General features: G+C 36.4%; 1 protein-coding gene across 3 annotated transcripts in view; it reads left to right on the top strand.

Annotated features, from left to right (window-relative positions):
- Positions 1-14349, top strand: part of HLCS (holocarboxylase synthetase) — a 126487-nt gene that overhangs the window by 8677 nt on the left and 103461 nt on the right. For all 3 annotated transcript variants that reach the window (XM_074601872.1, XM_074601865.1, XM_074601881.1), the window contains exons 3-5: positions 833-995; positions 3760-4694; positions 8016-8198. In XM_074601872.1, coding sequence (XP_074457973.1) covers positions 833-995; positions 3760-4694; positions 8016-8198 — 1281 coding nt within the window. The remainder of the gene's footprint in view (positions 1-832; positions 996-3759; positions 4695-8015; positions 8199-14349) is intronic.

The raw sequence follows: 14349 nt of genomic DNA, 5'->3' as shown, positions 1-14349 counted from the left end.
TGGAGAATGGAATTTTTGATGTAAGTAAGCAGCTTAAATCTTCCGTGTTTAGTTAATGTTTCTGATAGTCAGTGTGTACTTTTATCAAACCCTAGTAGTTTATTTTTGCTTTTTTTATCAGCATTCATTTTAGAATTTGTACTGAAAGCCATGCCTTGGAAATAAAGAAAAATAGAATTTTATTTATAGAACATGATAATGCTCTCCTGCCAATTTGTGTGTTTCTTGAAGCTTTTATAGCCTTGATGTTTGAGAAAGATGTACTCTCAATTTGCTTTCAACACTCAGTGTTGTTGTTGTTTTGTTTACTTCTCTCAGGACTGAATCTTGTTGCAGGTATTGCTTGCTACATGACCCTTCCTCAGTAGGTTCTTTTGGTTGTATTCAGTCTCATACATTGACCTTTGTAGTCATAAAGGGTGCACTTGTGTGTGAAAGGAGCTGTCAACTGAAAGCCTTCTCTAGTTGAGATGTGTTATTTCATGATACTATTAATTGTAGTAGTTGTTTTAAACACATCAGGCATCACAGAAGCAAGCCTTCAAAGTGATTCTGCCAGTTTAGTATTCTATAATTGTAATATCTACACATTATTTTATTATTTTTTTAAAGTACTTTCTTTAACATTACTTCCAGTCCTTGGCTGTGCCAGTTGTGCAGTTTTGGTTTGATAATGTCCCTCTGTTGGCTCTTCCTATTGTTTTGCTGCTTTTTAATAGCAGAATAGCAGTTTTTATTTGCAGTTCATCTTGCAGACTCATAATACTGCTGTTTTTTTGATATTTTTCTGTAACCTTTTCACACTGAAAAACATGCATGTGCTTTATTCTAGATTGTGAAGTGGTCAGACTATTGTTCACCATTGGCCTATAAACCTGGTGAGCCTTATAAGTTAATTGCTGAAGCGAGCGTAGATAATTTCAGTAGCCTTGGAATAGCATTCATGGAAGACAGGCTTCAAATGGATAATGGAATGGTGCCACACAAGATTGTTTGTAAGTATCTTCACGAATTGTTTTTAGTGGTAGAACATGTTTGGTTTATGGCTATTTTAGGACTATGTGTATAGTCTTTATAACTACATAAAACCCCATGCTTTTATTTTGGCACAATGTTTCCATCCTGTTGTTATTCTAGGCAGTTCATTACTGTAGCACTATTGTATTTTATACTGAATACTGTCAAATATAGAGATCCGTGAAAAGCTAGACCACTGTTTTGAGTGAGTTTCTCTCTTCAGAGAATATCTTACAAATGCAACAACAGAAGAAACAGAAAAATGGTTCAAAAGATATTTGGAATAAACCCCTCACTTTCTTTAATGCCTCATAAGCTACTGCCAATAATTAACCTTAGTATGAAGAGACCTCTTGACTATCCAATATGTCTGAATGTATAAACGTCAGAAAAGTGAAGTTAGACAAGTCTTGTCTGTTAGATTAACTAATCTATTTGAAAAAACAATACAGAAGGTTTTAGGCAAATGTTTTCTTTTTTCAGATTTTAAACAAAAGTGTATTCAATGCTAAACATAGGTTGAGAACAATTGCTGTAACTTGAACATCTTAATCCTTTAAATCACTGAGAGAGGAGCTCATAGATGCTTCCTAAACAGGGAGAGGGATAACCAGGGGAACGAGGGTGGTGTCATTGCTAATTGAATTTTGAAATTGTGGTGTATGGTTTATTTCTTTGGGGGGTGATTTTAATGATATCAAAACTATGAGCCATTGCATTCTCGTTAGTTTAATAGTTTCAGCTAAGGCAGGGAGGTTCATGGCTAATCCCGCAGAGAGAAGGAAGTAGTCATGATTGCACTTGTAACACCATTCTTAAATAGAATTGTCTGGGCTGTGGGAATTCCAAGCTTCACCTCTTTTTCCTGCATGAGATTTGAACTTCTTTTTTCCAGCACTGTTCTAAAAGGGCCATAATACGTAGTCTGTTGGGTATTGTAGAGTAGTGGGCTCTTGGGGAAGTAGAGCCACACTTTTTTTTTTTGTTCAGCAACAGTCTAATTTCTTCCTGCCTAGCTGCATTTTCTCAGCTATGTTGATAAAACTGTGGGTCACATAGAATAATTTGGGCTACAAAAAAAATCTTCCCTGCCCCCTCCCCTCTCCCCTCAAACCCCCAGAGAAAAAAGGGGGTTAAACGGGGTTGGTGGTTTTTTTGTTTGTTTTCTTGTGTTTGGTGGTGTTTTTTTTTAGTTTGTTTATTTGTTTGGGTTTTTTTATGTAGATCATAGTTCATTGGCAGAAGTCAGGGAATGGCAAAATCAAGAACAGCTAGCTAGGGTGCAAGAGGGTAGGAATATGCTCACAAATGTGAAATTCTGTCTCTTGGTGCTGTTCTGTAAAAATGCTCACACAAGAAGGGAATGCAAGCTGTGAGAGTGCCCCGAGAGTATTTTACTTTTCAGAATGTTTTCTGGATCATTTTACTTCAGGTACTGTGTGCATGTTAGAACTGCTCCAGGAGAACAGGCTGATTGAGGCTGTTCATGGAATTGCATATAGACTGGTAGCTGTGAAATTCTCCTAGGATGTGAAAAAATCTTGCTTGAAATTTCTGCTCCAAGCTAGGCAAAGGGGATATAGTTTCAAGGGAATGCAGGTGTTGTTAAGCGAAGAAAGTGGTTGAACTTGGATCTGGTGTATTGTGTGCCAGTTGACTATTTTGTTAGTCAAGTTTCTCACTGACTTTCTATGTGAAATGAGAAACAAAAACATAGTCATTTTATTTGGCCTAGTGCGAGTGGAGAGGGATTCAGTAAAATTTTGTAGACTTTGATTTGAAATATTTTCATTGCTCAGCAGCTAAAAAAAAAATAACCCTAAGAAGAGTATTTTTAATCTCCTCTTTCTGAGTTTGCTCTGCAAGTTTCATGCTGACAATAATCCTCTTTGCTCTTCTTTTCTCACTTTTATCTGCCAATTTTTTTTTTTAATCTTTGCATTTCCATCCTTTTTGAGGGGAGAAAGAGGAAGGTTTAACAATTCTTCCTATTTGCTATTTTTCCGTTGGATTCTTAGCTCCCAAGTGTTGCTGTTGATGGGTATTTCTGCAGACTGGAAGCAGTTCAGATTTTTTTTTATTCCCTTTTACTTGTGCCAAACTTTTATCTGCAGGCTTCAGCAATGTGAGAGATATGGTTCGATGTCTCCATCTTACCCAATATAATCACTCTATTAGCTTATTTCAAAATAGTTTGTTGCAAAATAGCAGCAAACAATTTTCCACCTTGCCCTCCTTAGGAGACGAGTATTTTTCCAAAGGTACTTCCCTTGCTTCATTTTGTCCTTTGCTGGGGACAGAGGGACAGGAAAAATAACAAGCTGACAAGGTGATGCATTTATGAGAACTTCCTCACCTTCTCACCCATAGGCTGTTGTTCTGTTAAGAACACATCTGCATTATGTACAGTACCTGTCATGTTTTACTTTTGTGGAAATACTTTTGCACTCACAATAAATGTTAGTTTGTTTAAATGTGCCTTGTAAACATCAAGTGTTGCCCACTCAGTCAGACTTTCCTGAAACAAAGAGTCATTAGAGTAAATTACTTGTCTTATGAGTGCAAATTTATTATGTTTGGGGGAGGATGGGTTAGGATTTGGTGTGTAGAACAAGTGAAATTCTTGCTATTATAGATGATTTATACTGAAATTAAATCTGAATCCCACTCTAGTAGTGATAGTCATATCTCTCTTAATATCAGTTTGATAACCCCATTTTTTTTATTCTTTAACTCTTCCAGCTGTCCATTTACAGGAATCTACTCTGAAGGAGTTGGCGCAGGTGGCACCATCTGTAAAAGAGCAAAGTACAAGCAGTATGCAAATGGATGAAACTGCTACTTCTGGGACTGCTGTTAAAGCAGGAGTAGGTGAGTCTGCAGGACAAGGTGAAGGGGAGAAATCCAAGCTAGAGAAAGAAAGTGACCATGAAGATGAATCCAACAGTCTGTCTGACAAGGAGATAGGTTCTGGAGACCATCATCACTTGCATCTTTCCAGTTGTCATGAATGCCTGGAACTTGAAAACAGTACCATTGAATCGGTCAGATTTGCCTCTGCAGAAAACATTCCAGAACTTTCTGATGATTGCAATAGCAAACTGGAAGAGAAGAATGATGACTGTCTAGCAAGAGGAATAAAGAGAGTAAACCTTGCTGGAAAGCCCCCTAATGTATTGATTTATCTTGGCTCTGAAACTGCAAAAGTGGAATTTGAACAGGTAAAATCAATCCTTCAGGAATGCATTGATGCTGACAGCTATACCATCTACCAGCTCCGTGAGGAGCAAGTTCTGAAAGATCCATGGATTGATAATTCACTGCTGTTGATCATTGCCACAGAGGAGCCTATTTCTGAGGAGAACCACAAAAAATTTATGAAGTTTTTATCTACAGGTGGAAAGATTCTAGGGTTTTCTTCATCTTTTACATTTGATGGCATACAAATAAAGAGAAAAAACAAACTGAAGAAGACTGTTCATGAATTAGTGGTCTCTAAAATGGACAGCACTGAAATTAAGTTAAATCTTTTGGTCAGTGGCTGTATTTTTGAGGAAGTGATGAAGGAAGATACCAGCAAAGTGAAGACATTGAGTCGATTAAATAATGCTGATAAAGATATAGTTATTGTTCGTCTGACTTATGGAGACAGCGGAGGAGAAGCCATTCTTTCTCAGGTACTGTGTATGCAGGAGCATTCATTTGCTCCTTGCTACATGATGTTGTGGTATGCTAAAAAAAGTTCACTTGTTCCCATTGCATGCTCTTTGGGATGCTTGTCAAGGGGAGGTATAGATGGTTGTCTTGGTACAAAGACTCCAAATGCAGAACGGTTTTCACTTGATCCTCAGGAAGCTTAAAGAATGATAGAAAATTGTCACTGCCATTCCACTTCCATGTTTTCACCGCATAGCCGTGCACATGTAGATCATGCAAGATCACAGTGAGTAGCAGAGAGCAGACTTGCATAGTAAGCAAACATCTTCAAGAGCAGAGCTATCCTTTTGTGCCTGCTAGAAGTTTTGCAGTGATGCAAGCGTGCATTTTGCAGATTTTTGAGAGGTGGGAACAGGAAGACCAGAGTTGTTGGACTCGAGGTGAAAGCTTATACTGACAAGATAAAAAAGAGACATCCTTACAGAAATATGAACTATGGTGAAACAGAGAGTCAGGAGAGGATGTAAAATAAACCTTGCAAGAAACTCAAAAGACATCTCTTAAGGTTTAAGGTTAAGGTAGCCAGCACTTCTGGAAATTTAACCAGTGAATGAGAGTCCCAGCCTCTGTTACTTGTTGCATACCTTGTCTAGGAAAAAACTGCTGTACAATTTTTGCTTAAGCAAGTAACTACACAATAAGGGTTAGTCTCTGACTGCACTGAAATACTACTGTTGATTTAGGTCTGTTGGTTCTTTTTTTGCTGGTGTCACTACCGTTTTCTCAGTTACATTCTGTTTATATCTTAGTGTTGTGAATGAAGCAAACCATTTCATGGTTTCCTTAGCAGTGTTTTGATTAAGGCTAATTTCTGGATGGATGTTAGGTTCATGATGTTGGCCTTCCTGTTCTGTCACTTAAAAATGCCCTTGATTCAACTGGAATGCATTTTTTCTATTTACAATCAAAATTAAAATTTTAAAACTTGTTTTTTGTTTTCTGAAAGTGTGTATGTTTTCAGTCAGTAATATACACTCCTAATTTTTTTGTGGGTGGGTGGGGGAGGAGAGAATCTAGTCTACGGCAAACTTGCTTTTTTGTTTCCCAGGTCTTCCTTCAGGCTTTAAACTTTTAAATGTTCAACATTCTGCACCTAACAAATAGCTCGGAGCATGTCAGGGACAGAAGTTGGACAGTATAGTATGTGTCAGAATCTTATTCATTCCACTTAAGAATAATATCCCAACAAATAGATACTTCTCCAGTGTTATGGTATTGTGATCTCTGTTTAAAACAAACAGATAAACAAAACCAAACCAACAGCCAAACAAAACCCACACCCCCTAAAGAAATTAAATAACAGATAAGTTTGAGTATTCATAATTTTTTTTGTTATTGTTACTCTCTGTCTTCTTGGATCATGGGTGAGGAAGCTTCCATGGCTGTGTTAAAGGTAAATGTCGGTCACTGATTATTTGAATATTCACAGGTATCTTGCTAAAGTTTTGAGTGCTGGAAAGGTTGATAAGAGGTACCATTAAGTTTATAAAAGAAGCCTGTGCCCCAGAAGTATGCATGTACCTGGGTGTATAACCTATGCTATGACAGAGAGACTGCAGCCACTTCTTACTAAGACTTTTAAAGTGAGCCTGAAGGCAACTCGCACATTTTGAGTTAGCTGCAGTAGGAGCAGAGGTAAACATTTTCTTTTTCGCATGGCTGTTCACAATTATATTGCTTCCCTTTCTCTGCCTTTGCTTTCAAGCAGCACATGGAGGAAAGCATGATGAGGAATATAATTGAGACACAGCTGAACAAACTTTATGCAAGATTCTAGGACCTATTTTCTACCACTATTTAAGTTATAGGAGAACTTTCTCAGGAGCCCAGAGCACTCAAATTTAACTGCTTGTGTATCAGGTAGCATATACTCTTCTAGCGATTACGTAATTCAGAAATATTCATCGGGTTTCTTAGAAGTGTTTTGTCTCTTACCAGTTTATCAGATTAAATCTGCTAGTTTGTTGGAAACTCTATAAACATAGTAGCATGTTTATAGCTTTCTGTAGGAAGCTTTGCCACCCATGTGTTGTATGCTTGTACTAGAAAATTGATTAGATACTGTTGCTATCCATTTCTGCAAGTTCCATGGTAAAACCTGCTTTGCTGTACCCTTTAAATTGACACTTCTGCTGTAGTAAAACTTAATACTGCAGAGGTTTTCCCTAGAAAAAAGGCACTACAGTATAGCTTCAAAAATCAGATTAAAAGGATTAGTGTGTCATTTTATAATTTTAAATGACTTCCAGTCTGTATTTGAAAAGTCTTATTGTTTTCTCTTCAGGGGACTGACAGTGACATCAGCCATTAAATATTCTGTCACAGACTTATTGTTTCCCTTTTTTCTGTACTCTTCTGTTTCTCCCCCTCCTCATTTTAGCATATTTCCCTGAATCTCAATGAAGTAGAACATATATGAAAGATGAAGAACACTTCTCCAATTTCGCATATTTGAATGATAAACAAAGACAATAGCTTGTGATTTTCATGAAACGAATGTGCATGTAGTAGGGTACAAAGGCTTCTAAATATCTTGGAATACTTATGTAAAAAACAAAACAAACAAAAAGCCACAAAAAAATGCCACAAACCCCCAAACCAATAAAGAGGTCTAGAAGGGATTTATTTTTTTTTCTTCTGTGTTTCATTTCTACTTTTAAGCATCTGCTTCAGCCCTGAGAAGTGATTCTCTACAAAGTGGTATTCTAGGGTTCTTAGTTCTATTTCAGACAGAAGCATTTCTGTATCTGCACTGATTGCAACTTCATACATGTGACATAGTAGGGACTTGCTCAGACGGAGTTCTACATATTTTGTGCAACCTCTGATAAAGCTCTTTCAATGTTAGTGTACTTCTGCTCTTGTACAAGCCAGAATTTGACCACTATTGCTGTTGATTCTAGGTTACTAGCAGAAGGAGAAGTTTAAGTTAGTAAGTAGAAGTTTGAACAAGTCCTTCGGGAGAAGGCCAATTTATTAAGAAGGGATATTTTGTGTAAGTTTCAGAGAAAATTGTAGTGTACTGACAACTGTGATCCCTGAATTGGAAACTATAAATATATAGGTATTCCCTAGTTAATTAGCATGATAAAGCATTACTTGTAGATATGATGAAGACATGATAAACTCTTAAATTGCACTAGTAACGCTGGATAGTTCAGCAACCACAGTCAGGACAAAGCTACTTTTGGAACTGTTGTGCTTATCTCTCTCTGCCACACTAAAATGTGTACTACCAACAAAATAATTTTTTTTTATTCCCTTTGCACATATCCTTCCAGGCACACTTGGAATTGGATATCAATTCTATGGATGTCCAAACTGAAGAGGATTTCAATTTGCTTAAGATAAGCAATACCAAGAGATATGAAGTTCTCAAGGAGATCCTGATGTCACTTGGCCTGAGTTGTGAATTAAGTGAAATTCCTATGTTAACACCTATATACCTCCTCTCTTCTGATGAGGTAAGGCTTCTGCTTACATTTCAGATAGTTGAAATTTAGCTTAGAAGACAAATTCAGTGTTCACTTAAATACATCTTGTTTCTTATGTGGTATTTTTGTTTGGAGAGGCTTACATATGTATTACAGGTAAGCAAAAAGTTTCATTTCTGCTCTGTTGCTATTTTGTTACCTCCTAGTAGTAGTTTTGAATTCAAGCGTGGGGAAATTGTACAGGGTTAACTCTTAAAATATATTTTCTATATTTAAGAACTTTTATGCTTATTTGCATGCTTCTGCAATATTGAAACACAAGGCTGTGGTAAGCTACAGAAAGAACTGATTGAAAAGCCAGGATTTGTTTTTATTTTAAAATGAGGTAGAAAGTTCTGTACAGGCTGTCAACAAAAGATGAAACCCATGGTGTGTCAGACCAAAACTGAAAGACCTGAGTGAATAGGGAAGAGTGTGTGATTACACAATGAAGAGCTTTATTCCTGAGGATGTTGTAATGTTTCCTGGAAATAGAATAGCTTCTTGTAACTCAAATAATCAGCTGACTATTCTGAACTCCTCAATTTGAGACATTGCTATGGAGAACTGTGAAGAATATATAAAGCATTAATTTTAACTTTTAAACATGACTTCAAATACACGAGAACCATATTGTATTGATCTGAAGGGGTGAAGCAGTAGGTGTTTAAAAAGGAATACAGGCTACTCAGGCTCTTTGAGATGGTTGTTTCCAACCCATATAGCACTGTCACTACTTGCTTTTAGCATGCTTGTCTGATTCCTGTTCCTTTTCTGTATCAGTAGCACAGAAATGAGATGTCTGTCGGAACTCAACTATAGAAACTTGTCCTTGGATGCCTGTTTCCAGCAGTATCATATAAGATACACCCTTTTTTGGCTACAGGATCAATCAGTAAACAGGGTGACATGTTACAGCTGAACGTTTTAAAATAACTTGGCTGATATTTTAGATTTAGATTTTACTTTTCAAAACACTGTTTATTAATCTGGAAGGTGGCTGTGCTAAGTATTGCACACCTTATAGATTGGGAATATGTGAAACATGACTTAATTGTATGGCAGGCAGGTCAGTAGCAGGTCCAGAAAAACTGACTAAAATACTCTTAATAGGTGTATCTGTAAATACAAATCTGTGTTTGTTTTCTATGTCTCTGGAGATGCTGCCAAAACTTTCTACTGGTGCATTAAGTAATGCCCTCATATAGCAACTTGGATTGGATGTAACAGTTGATCAAAATTGGGCAAAATGCAGAGGTGGTTGTTTGTTGTTTTTTTTTTATTACCCCGGATTGATTGTGTGCCAAACCCTGCCAGATCCATCTCTACTTTACAGTGGTGAAAAAACTATTGGAAGTCCTTCTATCCAGCCATCTGCGTGAAGCAAGGCTGTTTACCAGCACTAGGTCAGGTCAGCCATGCCCTTTGGTTGAATCTTGAAAACCTCCAAGGGTGCTTGTTACAACCTGTCTGTGCAATCTATTCCAGTGCTGTTGTACTATTCTAGTGAATTCTTGTCCTGATGCCCAGCCTGAACCTCTCAAACTGCAGTTTATGGCTGTTCATGGTTTATTATATTATCCGGTACTACTGAGGAGCATTTGGCTCTGTCATTCTTTTAACTCTCGTAAGTGGTTGCAGGTTGTTTTTTAAATCACTCCTTAGCCTTTTTTTTGACAAACTGAATGAACCCAGCTTCTTCGTCCTCTTCCTATGGCTGTGTTGCATACCCCTAACCCCTTTGTGGTTGCTTTCGAAGGAATCCTATCTAGCAATTCCTTGCATAAGCTAAAGTCTGCTTTCTCAAGACCAAACTGCTGTTTCTCTTCTCAGCCTTCCTCCAGATCTTGGATTCTCGTGGTTGCTACAGCCAATGCTGCTGGCGGTGACCAAATTTGAAATGAGTTCTTCCCTGTCTGTGAGCAGTAAATACATAAGAATTGATTATCTCTTTGTGTGACAGATGTGGAAACAAAACTAAAAGCCATTCAGCCCTTCTCACTAATGCTAAATGTGCTCTATAGAGAAGATTAGGACCTTACTGAACTCTTCCTTTTTTTGTTCTTTTCCTTCACTCTTTTTTGATGATTGTTTCTTTCCTATGCACTTGCAATTTTCAAACATACCATGAATAAAAAAATTTAGCTAATTTCTGTCCAAACTTGCCATCTAGTGGCATATTACAGGTTGCAGGCCATTTATTAAATATATTTTTGCAATGTGTACTGTATACTTTAAGTTTATACTAAAATTAGTTTTCTAATGTTGTTTTTCCACAGGATTTTTTAAATGACAGTTTTCCTGTGCTTACGTGTGTAGTAATTGTTTCAATGTCTTATGGCTTAGTCATGACATACTTCCAGAATATTCTGTGAAAGGAAGTTGCAACTTGTGTGTAAAAACTACCGTTAATAATGAAGAGATAGCATATTAAAATAAATAAGGAGTATGTAATAGCTGAGCTTTCTAACGTTGTTTTTCTCCGTATGTCATGTTTTACATAGGTCTTTTTACTTCCCTAGAGAGCAAGGACATACCAGAAATGTATCTGGCAGGTGAATAATTTGAGGAATTACTTAAACGTGTTTAAGATCAGAATGACTACTGGAAACAGAGATGGAGGAAAACTGTCTTGCAAGCTTTAGTACTCACTAACTTCCTTCCTTTTTTGGGTCACTATTTGTATGGATAGCTCGTCCAGTACAGGTTACTGGGGGAGTATTGGATAGTGTATTCTTTCCCTGAGAGTTTATCCAAGTAATGCTAATTGACAGCAAGTGGGTTTTGGATGATTTTCTTATGCTTCCTTGTAATAAGAAATGCCATAATGAGTCAACTGGTGATCAGGCAAGCTCAATGTCCTATTAGCAGTTGCCGGTACTAAATATTTAGGCAAAAATGGCAAATGCTCTTATCCTTGTTTCTAAGAGTTGGGAGTTCACTTATGATTCCCTCTCACAAACTGGAGGTTGCATCTGTACCGTTATGTTTAAAACCCACTGGTAGAACCAACCTGGTCAGATTTTTCTAGTTAATTTTAGAAACTACAAGCTCCTTTTGCTTATGTGGAAAAAGAAATAATTGATTTTGTTCTGCATTTTCTACTCTGCTAAGAAAAAATGTTGAATTTTTTTTTAATCTATTTTTAATTCTCTAAATTGAAAGTGCTAGTTTAGTCAGTTTTTTCTTTCTGGTCTGTAAACTTCAATTTGCAGTAGAGCTGTACCTTGTTCCATTTGATTTCCTTCGTTTCTCTTCCCTATCCGCCTTTCCTCCTTTATAATTTCAGAACTTTCATCAGTCCTGTTTTCTATTACATTATGGTAGAAAATAAAAGTTACTCAGCTTTATTATATGAATAAATAGCTTCTGCTGTCTTTTCCTCTGTCTGCCATTCCTGAATAATTTGTCTTTTTGAATCATTGTTGCAATGCTCTTAATAATCTCATCAAATCTATTATGCTGATTGGTATCAATTTGATTATTAAGACTTCTAGATCTTCCTGTTTACTCTCTGATTTTTGGAAGGTGCCTTTTGTAATGTAATTTTTAGCTGCTTTTGAGGCTCGAGGCATGACAATTGGCTTTTTCTTTTTTTTTTTTTTCTCCTTAGGATTCACATTTTGAAGTTTTGGTTTCCAGTTTATATGGTTATCATGTATCTTAAAAATCACGGTTTTACTACATGGATTAAAAAAAAGCCAATAAAATATGAGCAGAACTGGCATTAGCTTTCTGAAAATCAGTGTAACTGTAGAATTTGGGGAAACAATTTATTTTAACTCCTTTAAAAAAAAAAAAAGACAGCTAATTCTGGGGAGAAGAATTGAATTTTGACTTTGTGTCCAGGATTTCATATATGTTATCTATTACTTTTTTTTTTTAAGTTTATGTATAATAAAAACTGGGGGCTATTTTGATGTATGAAGAAATAAGCAAAGTTATAACTAACTTACATATAATTAAATTTGAAAGTAGTAACCTTTTCTTTGAAAAAAGACTTGGAAAGGCAGATGTTAATAATTCATGAGGAGTTCTGAACTTTGTAATGCACCTTTTGCTTTGGGATATGAAAAGAAAATTTTAGTTTAGGGTGCAATGTAGGAGACTTGGGAAGAAGTATTTAAACCTTGACAGTAATTAAGTTGAAAATTACACAATTAACATTTTATCACTCAAGAAAAATACATTAGGAACAGAATGGTCAAGCTTTTAAAAAAAGTGATATGTTGACTGTATATGGTTTAGCCAGACTAGGCTTATGCTGCTGGTACTGTTCTAAAACAGGTAGAGATTTCCAGCTGTGCTGTGTTCAAGTTGTTGGAGGTTGTGCTAAATAGGCACTGAATCTCGTTTACTTTTAGCTGTTGAAAATCTTTCTAAACAGTGGAAATTAGATGACATTGTTACGACTGTTGGGATAACAAAACACTAGGTTAGTTCTCAGTAGAAAGTTAAAATGTTAGATTGAGATGTCAAACTAGAAAATATGATTTATTAAATTTGTGTGTGTGGTGCAGTTACTGCTGTGACTACCAGGAATCTGTGTCTCAGGGATTTTCAGTTTTACTCTTTTTTTTTCTTTTTTTTCTTGTCTTTTTTCTTCTGTGTTTATTTTGTTCACCTGGCTTTTTCCTAAAATGTTGACAGGCTCTACCAGTCTGAAATTGAAATTCTGGTAATATTATGGTTTCAAATTCAAATAAAAGGTCTAATATCTGTATAATGGATGATAATGCCCATCTGTTAGGAGATCTAGATCTTACTATGTAGAATTATGCTAGTCAATCCTCAGCTAGTGCTTGCTGCTGTTGGCGTTGAATGATTGCTATGACATTGTGCACTTTTCATTCCTGATCTCCTTTCTTGTAAATAGAGTATAAGGTAGGGGGCCTGGAAAGTAACAGCACTTAAGGCAACTCTTTCATCATGAGACTTTTTACAGTAAGGCTTGCAAGTATGGTTTGCTTCAGATACACACATATGGACATTTTAAAATTCAGTTAACTGGGAACGTATTATGTTGATGCAGTGCTACAACGACAATGAAGGCAGTGTTTGAACCAAGAGCAATATAATATGAAAGGCAGGTTACTTGCTGGTTAAAGGTTTGGTTAAATCTACACAACTTGTTGGTGTTAAATGTAATTTTAGAGACAAGTATTGATACTGAAAGGCAGTACCTTTTTCTCTTTCCTTGATCGGTGTAAAGCAGCTAAGCGAATTGTAGACTTGTACATTGTCGTAAAAAGAAAATTCTGTGTCACTGCGGTGCAGGGTGAAGTCAAAATGTTGAAACAAATGGTGAACACTGTAAGCCTGCTGTTTCGCACCCATATGTTCAGTGGCAGCTTCAAGCATAGAGATCTCATTTTTTTCTGCAGCTTTGCCTTTAAATGCTCAAATATTAACTCTTTTGCATGGCCATCTTAAAGGATAATTTTTCAGACATAAAGACTAGGATTGTATTATGTTGCCATAAGTTTCAGCATAACATCTTCTAGGTTTCAAAACAAGAATTCATTCCTTGAAGAATGAGAGAGATTTGTCAGAATAGTGATTATTTCCATTAGGAAGTATGTTACACCCACAGATTTGCTGATCTGAAGCCTCTTAAACTTCACTACTAACTTGTTAGGCTGAGTCACTTTTTTCAATATCTTCCAAATGGATGGTGGCCAAATGATGAAATATAATCAGTCTTCATTACTTCGGCTCAGCTAGTAACCATCTTTTAAATAGTGTGTTCTTCCAGAATAATAAACAGCCAATACAAACATATTGGCTGAAGGTTGAAGTTGGGGGTTTTAGCTCATGTTTATTGGAGGCAGAAAGAATAATTAAAAAGTATGATTGAACATACTTCTTGAATTACAAACTTTCCTTTAAAGGTCTCTTTGAGATACAGAATAGTGTGCTCACAAGGGTAATGCAGTGCGAAGACAACTTTGTGTGTTTGAATAACTCAGTACGCTGCAGCACAGTCAGAATTCAGTCGGACTAAGTTTACATGTCTGGAGCTGCAGTTTTGATTCTGTGATGGCATCAGCTGTTTTTAAATTCCTGGTCCATTATGTCAGCAAAGAGAGTATGAAGTTACTTTGTCCTGATTAAATCTTTCTTTGAGTTTGAGAAATCTGAA

Source organism: Larus michahellis, chromosome 1, assembly GCF_964199755.1.
Source record: "Larus michahellis chromosome 1, bLarMic1.1, whole genome shotgun sequence".
Taxonomy (NCBI): domain Eukaryota; kingdom Metazoa; phylum Chordata; class Aves; order Charadriiformes; family Laridae; genus Larus; species Larus michahellis.
The sequence above is the reverse complement of the archived record's forward strand: the minus strand, read 5'-3'. Positions and strand labels throughout refer to the sequence as shown.